Raw genomic sequence first — 16,766 nt, 5'->3', positions numbered from 1 at the left:
TAATTGACGCAGCCTAACTAGGAGTTCCCCCAGCAACTCCAGCACACTAGGAAATGGGTCTGCTTTAAGTCTCAGGCTCTGAGGAGACTGGCTGGGCAAGGTCATTGAAAGCTAATAATGGAGGACCAGAGCCAAGGTAGGAGTGCTGAGCATGCAACCGCTTAGCCATGCAGTGGGATGATTGGGACTGCAGACTGTGCAGAAGGGCTGGCTAGTGGCAGTGGATCTACTCAGCCAATAAGAATATCTACTTGGGGATATTTGCTTGTAAATCTAATTGTAAGTGGTCCTAGGTTAAATCCTAGTTGGAAAGTAGTCTACTGAGTCCCAAAGTGTTACTTTAAATAAATGTAGCAAGCTCTTTAGGGAGCTGGCATCCCTAAAACTTCCATTTATTGTTGTGCGCTGGCTCTGTCTTTGAAATGCTCAAGGCCACTATGGTTTTATTCGTTGTTTTACCAGGGGGTGGGAAGGAGGCAGTTGAATGTTTTCTTTCCCATGCATGTAAAAGGAACATTATTTATTCTTTCTCTTTCAATCGACTGAAAGACAAATCCTGGCTTGGAGACCTTGATTCTGAGATCCAGATTCCAAAATCTACTTGTTTAGTGTCTTACTTTTCCCATTTTCATAGTGGAAGATGAATGGAGATGTAGGAAGAGTCCTGCTCTCGAAGTCATAGCCCCTGGAGCTCATCTGGTCTCTAGCACTAATGACTAAGTGGTCTCAGACCCTTTCTGGCATTCACGGCTGGTCTTGATGCGCTCCAAGAACACTAACTAACCCCCTTAGCCCCATGCTTCCTGAAGCTAGAGAAGGGTGGCAGCATGACCCTTGAACTCTACTAATGCTGAAAGGGGAAGCAATCACTGTCCCTCAGTGGGCAGGCCTTGGGGCTTTGGGAAGATCAAAGATAAGTAACTGATGCAAGATGCTACAACCTCAGAGTCAGAGAGGGAAAAGACTCTTAATGAGCAGCTCAGTTGGAGGGTCTCTAATGACCTGGGGTGAGAATGGGAGGCAGGGGGTAAGATCCCAGCCACAGGAGCCTGAGAGGCAAGTGACTGCTGTTTGCTAGTTCCAGGTGCTGAACAGTGTGTCCAGCCTTGTGAGGTTTGTTGTGGGCAGTGGCCTAAGTCTCCCAGATGGAGGGCAGGCCGCTGAACAGGGCTGAGCTGGGTGTGCAGCAGGTGCAGAAGCTGGAGCTCTGGAGCCCTATCAGCTGGGTGGCTTTTTTCCTGATGAACAGTTTCCTCACCCTAATTGGCTCTCTAGGGCCCTAGGATTAGCATTGGCACCTCAGAACAGTACCTGTTACTGGGAGAGCAATTCCCCTGGTGATGGAAAGGAGGCAGGCTGTGTTTTGGGGGATGTGCTTGCTGCTACCGGTACTGCTTGGAAGGCTATAGCTAGAACAGATTTACTGAGAAAAGGAGTTTGAGGTGGCTGTGATTAATGGACAGACTCTTGGAGGGGACTCTTGTCTGCAGGAGCTTTCTCACTAAAGGGGACTAGGAAACAGGAAAAGCCTTAAGAGTTCATCTCCAACCCCTCACTGCATGACTGGGGCATCGGGAGGCCAGAAAGGGCTAGGATCCTGCTGCAGATCACATAGTCTGTCATCTGCAGAGCCAGAACAAAAACCCAGCTCCCTTGGCTGCTAGTCCAGGGCTTGCCTTGGCTTGAGAGGACCCACCGAAAACACAGACCTAGAGTAGGATGCTGCGCTTGGTTCTCCCATTGTCTCTCTGTACAGGCCCAGTTGGAAACGGGGTCAGTGCCCTTGCATGGAGTGAGTCAGTGCATCTGTCCTTGCATTTACTGTAGGGTTTGGAGGTGAATAGAGATAGAGGTGCTACCTGGGTCATGAGGGTCATCAGATGAGATGGACTTGGACTAATCTTACCTGTACCTTCTGTATCCCATTGGGGGTAGTCTTTTTGCACAGAAAGCCTTTTCACAGCTGGGTGGTTTCCAGGGGCATGAAGGCCACAGACCATGCCCCCATCTCCAGCTGCAGCCAGTCATGTGGTTGTCATGCTTAGATTCTGACTTTTGGCTCAGATCTGCTGCCTGGCCCTGTCCCACAGTCCCTGGATCCCCCGGTCTGACCTCAGTTTATTCTATGTTCTTTCCTGTGGTGATATTTTTCCTGACTTCACTTCACCTATCTTCGGGCTATGCTCACAGATCCTCTAGCTTTAGCCCTAATCATGCCTTCAGATTCTGGGCCTGCATTTCTAGCTACCTAAAGGCTCCATATTGCTTGCAGTTCAGGATGGAAACTTTTTAGCACAGTCTTCAAGGCTCTTTCCAATCTGGCCCCAAACTAATTTTATAGCCTCATCTCCTGCCATTCCTCTACATATTCTAGTGTTACCAGTCTTTCTACAGAGACGTCTGACACTTGGACATCTGTAATTCTCTATTTATGCTGTTCCCTTCTCCTGAAATGCCCTTTCCTGGTTACTAAGATCCTATCCAAACCTGAAGGTCCAGCTCCAATGTGACCCAGTTAATAGAGCTAGAGCACACAGGGATAGGGAGTGGGCTTGAGAGCAAGCAGGACACTCATTATCAGAATTGAGTCCCAGAGAGCGAGGCAGGAACAATTTAGGTAACTGTTGGTTTAGGCTAGGGGTCTACAAACTTTCTTCTGTAAAGGGCCAGATAGTAAATATTTTCAGCTTTGCAGGCCATATGGTCTCTGTCGCAACATTTTCCATTGCAGCATGAAAGCAACCATAGACAATACTGAAACGAATGGGTATGACTGTGTTTCAGTAAACTTTATTTACAAAAACAGGCAGACCATAGTGTCCTGACCTCTGCTTTAGTCTCCTTATGAGGGAATTGGGTGGATTTGAACCTGTGGGTAGCATCAAATAGGAATATCTATGCAGCAGCCAGACAGGGCCAGAAAGACATGAGGGGAGGGACTTCCAGGTAGGGAATAGTATTAAGCTGAGGCACAGAGAGGAGAGAGCAGAGCCAATATTAGGAACAGGATGGAGTTATTTTTGGCTGGAATTTGAGAATCTTCCAAACTCTCTTTGGAAAGGAAATTTAGGGCCAAATTGTGAAGGATCTTAATCAATTTAAGCTATTCTGTAGACATGGGGAGTCATTGAAGGTTTTTTTTTAATCAATGGAGTATAATCTGTATTTTAAAAAAGGTATTCTGACTTGGTGAGAAGATTGATGGGAGGAGATGGAACTGGATTTGGGAGGAGCTGTCAGGCTATCACAGTTGTCCAGGCCATTGGTTCCTGATTACTGGTCCCTGGACCAGTGCTGGTATGGATGCCTAAGAATTACTTGGGAAACTTGTTAAAAAATGCAAATAGCTGGTCCCACACCCACACCCAATAGATTTGGATTTGGTAGATTTGGGATTTCAAACAACCCTTCCAGATTTGGGAATCACTGGTCTAGGCAAGGGAGGATGAGGCCTAATCTTGAAGAGAGTATGGATGCCAGAGAAAGTAGGGCACAGGTGAGGTAGGATTTGGCAGCTGCCCTCTTCCTCCTTCTGTGACCTTTCTCTGTTCATGACAGCCTGTCCACGTGACTTTTTTTTCCACCAACTACCACTACCCCCAGCATCCTATTTGGGTCATGTCCTATTCATTCTCTTTGAAACCACTCATCTCTTTTCCTTCCACTTCTGTTTTCATTTAGAATCCCATTAATGCTCAACTGGACAAGCCTCCTTCCTGACCTCCCTGTCTGCAGTCCACCAAGATAATCAAAAAGCCCAGTTCTGTCACTCTCCAGAACCTTTTCTGGCTGCCTTTGCCTTTGGAGGAGCCCTGGTGGTGCAGTGTTTAAGAGCTTGGTTACTAACCAGAAGGTCAGCAGTTCCAATCCACCAGCTGCTCCTTAGAAACCTCTGGGGCAGTTCTACTCTGTCCTATAGAGTTGTTATGAGTCGAAATTGACTCTACGGCAGTGGGGTTTTTTTTGTTGCCTTTGGGATCAAGGTCAAGCTTCTTAGCTTAGCACTCGGGGCCCTTCAGGAGCTTACTCTCCTGCCAATCTTTCCAAGCTCGTTTCCTGCCACTCCCCCTTATCCAATTGCGCTTTGCTTTTGAAATCACCCTGTACTTTTAATCTCGCCCTGTCCTACTGTCTTTCCTCCAGATCAGCCCTGTTTTTCCTTCCCTTTTTCCTCCTTGCTGTGTATGACCATGCCTCCCAGGGGTGGGGGTAAGGTTAGGTGCCCTTAAGGGACCCCTCCCAGGACCTTTGTGCATCATAAATATGTGTCTTCTCCATCTGAAGTCCTAATCCTCTGCTTGTGATGGACAATTGGTCACTATGGCAACTGACTGTGACGTCACAGGATAAGGACTTCAGGTGAAGTGGCAGGAGCAGGTGAGTGTGTAGGAGACAGATTTTAATGTCTGTCGAAGGCCCCCTACAGCCACCCTCCTTCAGTGCTGGGAATGGAGGGAAGTCTCGGGCTCCTGCTGATTTTTAAAATGATGCGGTGAGTGTGTGCCTGGCATCTGCGTGCTACAGCAGTGTGGGGCTGACAGAGTGTGTCAACTTGAGCTCTGGCTGTGCAGGCACCGCTGCTGCGTGAGCCTGTTATTCCATTCTGGATTGCTATTTTGATACCCAGATTGCATCATTCTTCCTACGTATAAACAGGGGGTCCCCAGGGCCCTGCAGCTACTCACTTCTCCACCAACACTGTTGTTGTGATGAGCTCTATTTAAATGAGCTCCCGGATCGGGGCAGGCTCCAGCCACACATGAGCACTGTCATTTTGGGGAATATGGAGGGCTGAAGGATTTTTGGATCGAGTCCTAAAAGACTGAGAGTGATGGCTCCTGAGCTGTGCAGAGGGCGACAGAGCTAGTTCCTGAAAGTTGAAAATCTCGTTTTCTTCCTTCTGAGCTTCTATTCCAAGGCACCCAGAGGATTAGGAAGGAGATGCAGCTAGGAAGAGAGTCGCCTCTTTGAGGTCTCCCTCTTGCTGTTCAGTTTGGGAAAATTACTGCAGAGCCTTCGAGATAAACAGGAGCAGGAGGAGCCAGCCAAGCCCTTTCTTGCAGGAGCATCTCAGGTGAGCTCAAGAAATGGAGCCCTGGCTAAGAATGCATCAGAAAAAGGAGGAGAGAAGCCAGGCTGCTCCCATACCCCACCCAGTACCCAGCTCCCTGAGACTCAGGCCCTGCAGTCCAGCTGGTTGCAGTATGCAGGGTGGGTGTTCCTGAGTGCTTAGTAAGCACCATCCTCTGGGACCATGGTGGTCTCACCTGTCACTCTTCTGACTTCTCTCACAGGGCAGCAGGGGCCACAGGTAAGCTTGCTGGCAGCCAGGGACAGGAGCAGCAATCACTTTAGGGGTGTCTTGTATCAAAATCTGTCTTTCTAGCAAGGACTGCGTGACTGGGGAGTGGGTGCAATGTGTTTCTCAGAGGTGGTGTTGCTCTGAGTTATGGAGGCTTCAGGGGCTTCTGTGGTGGGGGCCTTAGCTGATGCCTAGTAGACTTGGGACTGCCCTTGGGTGGGAGGACAGAAGTGGTTAGTGATGAAGGCCAGCCTGCCAGAGGATACAACAAGGATGAGTTTTCTTCTCATGTGTTAACTGGCAGAGCCATAAGGAGGTAAACTGTCTTACCTGTGGCCACAGAGGCCATGAAGCACTGCTCAGTGGTCCCAGGTACCCTCCATGTTTTAGGAGGGCTATGTGATTTTTGGCTAAGTCCCTCTATTGCTCTGGGCCTCTATGTTACAATCTGTATGGTAAGGGAATTGGCTAGATGAACAGTGAAGGTGTGTCCAGCTTTGGTTCTACAGGTGGGAGCTGCCAGGGGAGCATCAGGCTGCTCCAGAGGATGCTACTGCTCTATCAGGGCCAGAGTCTGAGCCCTAGCTACCAGGTTTCTTGGAGCCCTGGACAAGAGCTGTGGAATGAAAGGCTTCCTAACCCTCAGAGGGTTGCTCAGGGCTGAGTTTAGGCTTATGCACCTGAGGTGTGGGTGTTCTACCTGCAGGCCTCAGCTGGCGCAGTGCAAGCTTTCTGAGCTCTTCTTGGGATTTCTCTCCCACAGAAGCCCTGTAGTGCCCAGGTTGCCTTGGCCTTGCTATTCCTGCCTGAAAGGTGGATTCCCCCAGTCTAGGCCCCCATCCCTTGTCTCATTTGCTCCTGGGCTCAGCACACCTCTCCAGGCCCAGCAGCAGTCATTGTGAAGCTTACTCAAGGTTGGTTCAGTTGAACTGGGAGTTAGGTGAGGCAAGATATGTCCTTCAACTTACTGCCAACCTCCAGGGAACCTGGGTGTCCGGAGACCTTCTGTCTGTTGGGAATCTGCCCTTTTCTTTTCTTTGCCAGAAAGGAAATACATCACAGCTACACTTAGAGTCTTTCTTAACTTCTTGGAGCCTCTTTTTAAAACTGGGCAAGTGCTACCACCCCAGCCTGCTTTTCTCAGCTGCATGAGACTGGGGACAGAGAGCTATCAGGTTCAGCCATAGGGTAAGGGGGTGCTTTCTCTAAGGCACTGGTCCTCAAACTTGACTGTACATAGCAGTCATCTGGGACTTTTTAAAAAATACTGATACCTGGACCCGATCCCCTAAAATTCTGATTTAATTGGTATGGGATATGGATTGGACATCAGGGTGTTTAAAAGTTTCTTATATGATACAAATATGCAGCAAAGTTTGAGAACCATTGCTTTCAAGAATAAAATTGCCCCCAGATTTATTTTCTTCTGGCAGAAAAACCCATTTCATTTGCCTTTTCTCAAAGATTATATATCTTAAAACTTTTCAGCGCAGCTGGCATGGTTCCCAGTTTCCTCTGGACTCCCAGAGTCCAGAGCTGGATCCAGGTCATCACTGGAGTCTAGTCATTATTATGGAATATTCTATTTATTTATAATCAAATTATCTCATTATTAAAATAAATTGTCTTGTTTATTTACAATTGAATTAGAGAGGAGTATAGCATAGTAGAAAAGACATGGGTTTTAGAGGCAGACAGACTTCAAACCATATCATAGTTCTGCCCCTGCTTTCTAAGATCTTTGACCGGTGACTAACTTCTCAGAGCCTCAGTTTCTCCAACTGTAAAATGGAGACAATGCCTACTTCTTAGAGATGGTTTGATGATTAAGTGAGATAATGTATGTAAAATGCTTGATGCAAGAAGTAGTGGTAATCAGATACAAATTTGTCCCAGACCTTCCAGGGACCGGAAGAGCTGGTTCTGGTGACAGAGGGACTGAATGTCCTCAGCTTTCAGAGCTGTTCTCCACAATCCCTAAGCCCCCAGGAGATGCTCTGGTGCCTGTGACCTCTTCACTCTGGAAGCAGAAGCCCCACCTTCTCTGGGCATGTTGTTTGGCCTTTAGGCCCTGGCTTACATTTCTCAGAATTGATGTTTTTTGTGTATGAAATAAAAGCTTCAGGCTGTTGCTTGAATAATGAAAATATGAAAAAATAATGTATCTAAATATTTTATGTAATATGTGATTTAAGTACGTATTCATAACTAAATTCATGTTATATAAGTAGATGTTTGGTTATTTTATATATATCCACAGCCCTAAAAGTTTATATGTTCAAATTGTTTAAAATAAAACTTTTTTTTATGTCCTCATTGAAAATTGGGGAATCCTCTTAAAAAGAAAAAAAAAAAAAGTTCAAGTTTGAAGCAGCCTGATGGGGGTTAGGGAGCTTTCAAGGGAAGAGAAGAGAATTTTTGGCATTATGACACAAAGAGAGCACATGTCTTCCGTGTCCACTCTGAGACCCACAGCCTGCCTGGAACTGTGCTTGCAGTGCTGTGGTGATTCTCCAACTCTGCTGTCTGTTGCAGCCACCCCTCTTCAGAGGGAGGTTCTTTTAAATCCAGGCCTCCCCTCAGCCACAAGCCTGCCCTCTGACTTCCTGACAAGAATGACGGCCAGGTTGCCGTTTGACTTCTGTCCCTTCCCCTCTTGCTAGAGGAATATTTCTGAAGCCTGGCAGCAATAGGCAGAGCCAAAGGGCTGGTTAATCCATACTTTCCTGATACTCCTGTTCCCCTCATTTTAAGGATGTAGAAAGTGAGGTTCAGAGAAAGCAGGTGACTTGCCCAAGGTTACAGTCAGATAGTGCCAGTGCTGGGCCTGGAGCTCGTATCTCCCAATTCAAAGCCCTTCCAAGCATCTTACCTCTTCTCTGGATCAGACCTGATTCCTTTATCATCTCAGGCTGGCTTCTTTCCATCACCCAGCAAAGTTCCAGATGGTTTCTTACTACTTTCAATTTATATGAGTACAAGGGATACACATGGAATAGACAAATCCAAAAGAAACATAATTGTCAAGTCTGCTAAAAATCATACAATATCTTTTAATACCAATTGTGGATTATTTTTGTGTATGGATACACGAACAGATTCTTACAATCAGTGTGGTATTTGTTATTCTAGAAGGGTAATCAGGGTGCTGTGGGAATCCAGAAGAGGGAATGATTAACTCATCCTGGGGGAAATCAGACCCTGTTGCTCAAAGGTGAAACATTTGAGCAGGTTTGAAAGGATGAATAGGAGTTTATCTGAAAGGGACAGGAAGAAGAAAGAATATTTCAGAAAGAGGGAACAGCATTTTCAAAGACAGAGTCATGCAAGGGTTTGGTATATTCAGGAAATAGCAGAGGTGTTTGGCATGGCAAGGACAGGGTATATGGCAGATAAAAAGGACTTTGAATACAAAGCTAAGGATTTTGACTTTTAGGCCAAGGGAGGTAGAGAATGTAGGATGAAGCCTTGTATATCCTGTTTAGTTCTTTCTCTTTTTTCATTCTGCTAATGAAGCTGTTAGTATGCCTAATGTTTGAGCATCTGGTACCAGGGATTTGGAAGCCTTGTGGAAATTATTTTTAACAATTAGACCAGCATCTCTGTCCCGGAGAGCTGGATGAGGAGGGTCTCCACAGGGACAGCCAAGTAGAAGGAACAAACAGTCACCCAATTCCCTTGGATGATGCCATCCATGGAGAGTGTGCTTCTCTACCTCTGGCCATTGTTCTTGGCAGGCAGGAGAATATCCAAGAGATTCCAGATCCAGCTCTGTAATTAAAGTCCATGGTTCTGTGAAGGCTGGGGGAGTTTATTTTGGGAGTGGGGAGTTTTAAGCTATTATTTGACATGATTATTTGGATTCTGACTTTTCTAGGAGATATATATATATCAGTTAGCTTTTGCTGCATAGCAAACCATCCCAAAACTTAGTAATTGAAACAACAGCCACTTATTTAGTATGTGATTCTACAGGTTGGCAATTTGGGCTGGGCTGGTTCTTCTGGTTGGGGCTGGGCTTGGCTGGTCTCAGCTGTGCTCTCTCATGTATCTGTGTTCACCTGGTGGGTCAGCTGTGGCTGGCTGGTTTATGATGACCTCGAGCAGGACATCTGAGACAATTGAAGCCTCTTCTACGTGGGCTCTTATCTCTAGCAATCTAACCTGGGGATGTTCAGTCTTAGAGTTCTAAGAGCAAAAACAGAGCTGTACAGAGCCTCTTAAGGTCTAGGCTTGGAACTTGTTAAGTGTCATTTTTGCTGCGTTTTGTTGGCCAAAGCAAGTCACAGGGCCAGCTTAGATTCAAGAGGTAGAGGATACACTTCATCTTTTAATGGCGGGGTTACACAAAGGCATGGATACAGAGAGGGGAAGAATTTTTAAATCAACCACTCAAGCTATCTGACTTTCATCACCAGAGAGAGTTGATAATTGAGGTTATGGCTTTACTATGAATAAGATATGAATAATCTTTTGAATTCAAAGTCAACATTCATTGAGGATCATGCAGCATTATCTAATTTAATCCTCAACGCAACTCTTATTTTTCCTTTCTATTTTACATATGCAGAAACTGGGGCACAGACGAGTTAAGTAAGGTTAAGTGACTTGCCCAAGGTCATTGGATGGTAAATCTGGTATTTGGACTTATGTTTGTCTGACTGTAAGTCCAGAGCAAGTGCCATTGTATCAGTCTTTTCTATTATGATTAGATGAGGCAGAGAAGATGGAAGGTAATACGGTTACATTCACTGCTACAGCCAGCCCCTTTCCTGGTCATCCTCATCCCTGAGCACAGGCACCTTGCCCTGCTCAGGAGGCTCACTTCCTTGTTCCCTGTGGACTGACTACTCACAGAGTTGGGCCTGAAGAGTCACTATACTGTTCAGGGGACAATCCCTTACTAATTAGCCCCTTACTAACTAGATGTATAGCTCAGAAGCCCACTAGGTTGAGGAATGTATTGGAGTCTGTTGCATTTCCCTGAGTGTGGGGTGTGTGTGTGTGGATTGGGGGAGAGGTAGTACAAGATGTGCACAAGTAAACCATACATACATGTAGTATACCAAACATAGACTTTAAGTGGAGAAGCCCAGCAAGTGATCTCTGAGCTCCCGGGTCAGACTGATTGGCATTAGCTATACCAAGGGGAAAAGTACCTCCTAGATGAATAGGTAGAGAGGCCTTGCTCTTCTCTGGCTACAGCTTGTTTGAAGCCCAAGGAGTTTGAGATTGTTAAAATAGTCCTGCTACATGGTACTCTGAATGGCTGGAGTTGTACCCCGAGCTAAACTGACCATCTGGAGCTTGGGCAGTGATGGGAGCTGGGCTCTCAGAGCTATGGAATTAGGAGTAGGAGCAGGAGGAAAGCATCTAATTGTCAGAACCAGAGCAAGGTTGGGCCTGTTGTGGCTTGTGGGGAGGGGAGGAAGGTAGGACAAGGCAAGGACAAGGATGTGAGGAGTTCACAGGGGCTTTAGGGCAGGTCCCTAAAGGTATGGTCATGTCCAGAATACCTAGGTGGTAAGTATAGGTTGTAGCATCAACATAGCTCATTTTGGCACAGTGGATTTAAGTACATACCCTGTTGCTGTGAATTAGAAAGCCTCGTGCCTAGACCTTATGTATAGTCTGCCATGTTGCTATGACTGCTGTCTTTTTTTTTTTTCTCTCCCAGAGCTCGTTTCCTGTCCTGGGTGTAAGCGAGTGTACCTTACCAGGGATGTAACTGAACATTTTCTTCTGCACTGCTTTCCTACTGGGCAGCCCAAGATGGCCAGGGTAAGTTGGGATAAGAAAAGAAGCAGTTGAGCCCTTTCAGAAATCTGTGGGGCCCTTGTCCATAAGTCTGTTTATCCACCCATCTCTCTGTCTGACTTTACCCCTCCATCAGTTTGTCTAATCACCTATCCACCGAGCCATCCATCTGTCCGTCTGTCCGTCCGTCTGTCCGTCCGTCCATCCATCCATCCGTCCGTCCGCCCACCCACCCACCCAGAAAAGAAGCAAAATGTTTGAGTTGGGGAAAGCAAAGTGGGGGTTTTCTATTAAGTGAAAATCACTGTCTGTTTTTCCTTGTGTCAATGCTTTGGGCAAATGGCAAAGTCACCTCTTTTTAATGTATGTAAATGTTTTTCCCCTTCTTACAGTTCTTATTGAAAAATACAAGTACTGAGATTTTATTTCCATTTTTCTTTTTCTAATTCATTTATTTCCACCAGCCTGGATTAAACAGACCCATCAATCTTGCCTAAATTTAACAACTAATGCCCTTTTCTTGAAATTTCACATTAAGTACTGACTGGTACTCCTTCGGCTTGTCTCTCTGTTAGGGTATCCTTGCCACGGCATTTTATTCGTTTGCTCATTTACTTACTTGTTCCTATATCTTATTCTTATTGAATGTCTGGCATGTGCCAAGGCCTGTACTGGGTGCTAGGGAGACAGACACTCATGTTCTCTAACCTCAAGGAACTCTTAGTTTAATTAGTAAAACTTGTATTTCTCCTCCCCTCAACCCCTGCCATAGTTTTGTCAGAGGACAGAGTTGTCAGAATCCACATTGGTTTGCTGGCCTGTATGTTTTAGGCTGAATGTGTGGAGTTATGCATTTGGTAGCAGGGAGTATTAGTGGAGCCTTCCAGTCTTTCTGTGCTTTATTACCTGTTTTAAAGTCAAAAGAAGAAATGAAACGTGGTCATTGGGCAAGCTTACTTTGACTGTTCATGCCTTTCAAACAACATATGCTATATATGATATGCTTGTAGGGGTTGGTTTCATATGGCCAGCTGGCTCTCTGAATGAATCATGACTTAGTATTAGTGATTTCAAACTCTGTAACTATAGCTCTTCTTGAGGTGAGTCTTATGTGGAAGCCCACAAGCTAAAACAGATGAACTGCTCTGGTTGAAATGGTGCAGGTGGCCACAGTACTCTGCCCTTTTAGCCCCTGCTTGTCCCTGAGGTGATTCCCAAGCACAGCTTGAAAGCCACTGTGGGCAAGCTTGGGTACCCTTCTGACTGCCCCTCAAGACAAATCTGACACCTAAATTTCATCTCCATCTTCTGCTTCACCCTTCTGACACCTCGTTTTCCAGACACAACCAACTGCAAGTGGTGTGCTTATACTTCCAGGCTTTTGCACATTTCTTTTTCCAGATTGCCCTTGCACCTTCACAGTGTAGTTTATTCCTACTCTTTCCAAGCATCACCTCATCTGAGAATTCTTCCCTGACACCGCTCAGGCTGGGTTAGGTGTCCCTCTTTTGTTCTTTCTTCTATCATAACACTTCACACAGATATTCTTCCATTCATTCACCCGTCGGACATTTATTAAGTCTTCTCTGTGAGCAGAATATGTGCTTCCTACCTTTGAGGATTACTGGTGTTATCTCAATTTTAAAGTTGGAGATTGGAAGTTTAGACAAGCTTACTTAGTGAGTGGCAGACCAGAGACTGAAATCTAGCCCTTTAATTTCCAAAGGCCGTGCTCTTTCTACCACCCTGTTTACCTTCCCATTGAGTTTGGTAGGGATGCTATGGTCTCATAAGCCTTTGAGTTTTTTTTTTTTTTTGCCCTGCCAGACACAAGGAAAAATTTTGAAGAGAGCTGTGGAATCTCTTCTTCAGGATTTCTTATGCATCAGAGAGCGTGTAGGCCTTGCAGGTGAGCCCCTCTAACAGGAGATCTCTGACGTCGGTGAGTGACGCCAGCCAACCCTCCCGCTCCCAATAATAAGGGATTAGCAGTTACCTGCCACCCCGTCAGGCAAGACTCTTAGCAAAGCAGAAGCCCCAAACAGCTGCTGTCTTCTCTAGTGGCAGGAAGGAAAGGTGGGTTTTTCAGACCCCTTCACTGCCCCCATCAGTTAGTAGAGATTGTGTGGATAGGACCATCTCATAAAGTGGCATATATGGGTTGTATTATATGTAATGTATTTAGTTGACAACATCAGGTAGTGTAGTTTGAGGGGGATGAAGTTTGATCCCAACCTAATGATACATCTGAAAAGTATATTACCCAACATTCCCCAAAGTTCCTCTTCTGATGTTTTACATCATCACTGGCAAGACATTTGCTGATCAAATGAATAAACAAATGAGAGGACTAGGTACTCTCAGGCCAGGCAAACCCCAGTTATGGAAACACAGCTCTGAAAATTGGTCTTGAGAAATTGAGTTTTACTTCTCATGGAATCCAGATTTCTGGGTTCCATGGAGGTTGAGGTGACCCACCCAAGCTATTGCCCTGAGTTGATCTTTGAATCTTGAGTCTTGAGAAAAATAGTTCCCTAAAAGTCACTTTAAGTCAAGCAATAGTCTAGCCTTGAGAACTGTGCTCTTTTGAAGAATTATGTACGTGCAGTTTCAACAGAAATGCCAGGGTCAGACTAGAACTATGTTTTAGGGTAAATCAGTTAATTATTTTAATTGTTCTTCGAGATTGTGCTGTATGGAATCCTTCATGACCATAAATTGTTTTCATCAGTTCTATTCCAGCTCTTTTTCCATGGCAATGTATAATTACTAGTGATAAGATGGGCCGTAAGAATCTTTGGAAAGTATTCTTCTTTGGAACATTTTTGACTCCCTACTTGACATGTTACCCCAATTTATATTAAATAAATTTCAGTCAGTTTCTATCATTGGCTTAATATGATTTTTAACAGTCTGCACTTCCTCTTTATTGGCTGTGTTTGATCATCTTTCTATGTACTCCCTCTTCTAGGGCTTCCTCCTTTCTATAGACACACTGAATTTTCTGCTTTTGCTTATGTTTTCCCTCTGTTATAACATTTGTCTGCCTGGTAAACTTCTCTTGTCTTGTCATGGAATATCTAACGCAACTGTCACCTCTTTGTGAAGGCTCTCCTGGCCCCTCTTAGACTGAGCTCATGGAAACCTCGCTTAGTTTCCGTAGCACTTGGTGTATCCTTTTATCACTGCATTACCCATTTAATGTCTGCCACCCTGTCTAGGCTGTGGGTGCCCTGAAGGTAGATCTCTGGCTTATTCATGTAGGCATCCTCAGGCTCAACACAGGACCAACATGGTTAATAGCCCTTGAGGCAGTCACTATTCTTTACTCACAGGGATACATTCCCTCACAAGCCCACACATGCTACTCGCAGGCAGCTCTCCAGAATTGACTGCCCTCTAAAATAATTGAGGAAGAGACCTACAGGACCCCAGTCACCAGAGTATTTGCTGCCCCTTTAGGCAGGCCCAAATGAGGATATTGTCAGTAACCCCAGAACCCTCTGCTTCCAGAACTGCTCAGAATGCAAGGAGAAGAGGGCGGCGCACATCCTCTGCACCTACTGCAACCGCTGGCTGTGCAGCTCCTGCACCGAGGAACATCGGCATGGCCCCGTCCCAGGGGGCCTAGTCTCTCCCCGGGCCCAGAAGGGATCTCCAGGTACCATGCCCCCCTCTCCCCACCAGCTCACATGCCCCAAAGTGGTTCGGAATTCTAAAACTCCTAGAGAGTAGCTTTCTGACTTTGTTTTCCTGCTGGGTTTGAGAATGGGGTGGTCTCAGAGCCTATCCCAAAGGGAGAAAGTTTCCTCCAGAGTCAGAGTGGTGTAAGGCTCTGTCTGTGGGAGTGGGTGAAGGTAGGTGAGGTAGTGCAGGGAGGAATAGTTTTAAATTATCATGGAAGCTAGCTGAATTCCCTCCCTTTTACCTCTATTTAGAGCAATCATGCCTTACTTCTATTCAGTTACTTGATTAATTAAGCAGCCTGGATGGGGGCTTGTCCATTTCTCCATCCAGCACCATCTGTTTTAAATGACAATCTTCTTGAAAGCCTTTTCCCAAGGCCCTTGAACTATGGGAGGGGTTTCACCTTTGTCCAACTAGTTGGAGCCAGCATTCATGACCCATGTGTCCATAGCTTGGAACCTGGCAAGTCTGGGTGGCTGGTTGCAGCCCCATCATAACAATTCTGGTCAATGAGAAGGTTTAGATTGAATTTTGGAGGATTGCTTGTTCTGCAGAAGATCCACGTGCAACAGTAGCAAGCACCTGCCCCAGCCTCTAGCAGGTGGTAGGATGCATGGGGTGTGATGGTGGTTTTCTCTGGGCAGCTGGACACATCTAGCCAGTCGAAGCCTGCATTCCTCTTTGTGCGTCTGGAACCTCACTGGCCTAGCGAGAGGCATCTCCTGTTTGCATCATCTTTCCTTCAAGTTCTGTGTCTCCCCTGTGCCCATTAAGGGCTGAAGGCTACTCAGCGGAGCTTAACTGAGAGGCCTACCTGAGCTAGAGAAGCCCACTTTCTCCCTTTTCTCTGGCAGGAGTGAATGGTGGTTCTGGGGACTTCACTTTGTACTGCCCTCTACACACACAGGAAGTCCTCAAGCTGTTCTGCGAGACCTGTGACGTGCTCACATGCCATAGCTGCCTGATGGTGGAACACAAGGAACACAGGTGGGGCGGGCTGGCTGGCTGGCTGCCTGAAGAGGGCTTGGGAGGGCTCTGGACTCTTGTGAGAGCTCTGGGCTTCCAGCACATCAAAATCCTGTCCCTGCCGAAGCCAACCTACAGCTCCTGGGCTGATCTGAAGTTTTTCTCTGCTCCTGTTGTGGGACTTCTTTGGAGAAGGCCTAATGGGCCAAGAGCCTGCAGTATCTCTCACTTTCCATAGATGTAATCACAGAATCACAACCCCATGGGCTTGGCTGAGACGTGCACTGTGGGGATCCTTGCTTGGCTGGCATACTCAGGCTGGGATGTAGACCTCCTCAGCTTTTTTTCTGCCTCCTCCCCTAGGTGCAGACATCTTGAAGAAGTTTTACAAAACCAGAGGATGCTTCTGGAAAGTGTGACTACACAGGTGGCACATAAGAAATCTAATCTACAGACATCTGCAAAGCAGATTGAGGACAGGTAGCACAGGCCAGCTCCTTGCCAGTGCTGGGAGTGCTGTTTCCTCACATCCTACTTCTCGATACCAGGCCATCAGATGTAGGGCTTATGAAGAGAACATGCAGTTGAGCAGATGTGGGCAAATGTCTTGGCCGGTCCCAGGGCCAGTGAGAGGGTCTTAAGATCATCCCTTGGGAACTGAGGCCAAGGTTAGTCAGGATAATCAGAGTAAGTCTGGGCCAAAGCACTTGCCTTCTGCAAGTGATTGTAAACTAGCCAGAGGTAGGTGGCTGAGAAGAAGGGCACAAAGTAGGTATTGGGGAAGAAATTGCTGTTAATTATGAAGGTGCAGTGGAGACCTGGTGGTGCAGTAGTTAAGCATTTGGCTACTAACCAGAAGGTCAGCAGTTTGAATCCACCAGCTGCTCCTTGGAAGCCATATGGGACAGTTCTACTCTGTCCTATAGGGTTGCTATGAGTTGAAATCGATTCGACGGAATGAGTTCGGCTTTTTTTAAAAAATCAGTGGCAATCTGCCCTTTATCACTCCCTTCTAAAGTTTTTCGTGTAAATCTACAAATGACATGATATCATT

The 16,766-nt window shown here is 46.2% G+C and overlaps 1 protein-coding gene across 1 annotated transcript in view; it reads left to right on the top strand.

Annotated features, from left to right (window-relative positions):
• Window positions 1-6,635: 6,635 nt before the first annotated feature.
• TRIM66 (tripartite motif containing 66) overlaps window positions 6,636-16,766 on the top strand; it is a 36,885-nt gene continuing 26,754 nt past the window's right edge. The window contains exons 1-7 of the mRNA XM_004369620.1: window positions 6,636-6,646; window positions 7,661-7,665; window positions 8,415-8,533; window positions 10,980-11,083; window positions 14,573-14,720; window positions 15,601-15,733; window positions 16,076-16,192. Coding sequence (XP_004369677.1) covers window positions 11,075-11,083; window positions 14,573-14,720; window positions 15,601-15,733; window positions 16,076-16,192 — 407 coding nt within the window. The 5' untranslated portion in view covers window positions 6,636-6,646; window positions 7,661-7,665; window positions 8,415-8,533; window positions 10,980-11,074. The remainder of the gene's footprint in view (window positions 6,647-7,660; window positions 7,666-8,414; window positions 8,534-10,979; window positions 11,084-14,572; window positions 14,721-15,600; window positions 15,734-16,075; window positions 16,193-16,766) is intronic.

The sequence above is a fragment of the Trichechus manatus genome, unplaced genomic scaffold, assembly GCF_000243295.1.
Source record: "Trichechus manatus latirostris isolate Lorelei unplaced genomic scaffold, TriManLat1.0 scaffold00006, whole genome shotgun sequence".
NCBI classification, from domain to species: domain Eukaryota; kingdom Metazoa; phylum Chordata; class Mammalia; order Sirenia; family Trichechidae; genus Trichechus; species Trichechus manatus.
The sequence above is the reverse complement of the archived record's forward strand: the minus strand, read 5'-3'. Positions and strand labels throughout refer to the sequence as shown.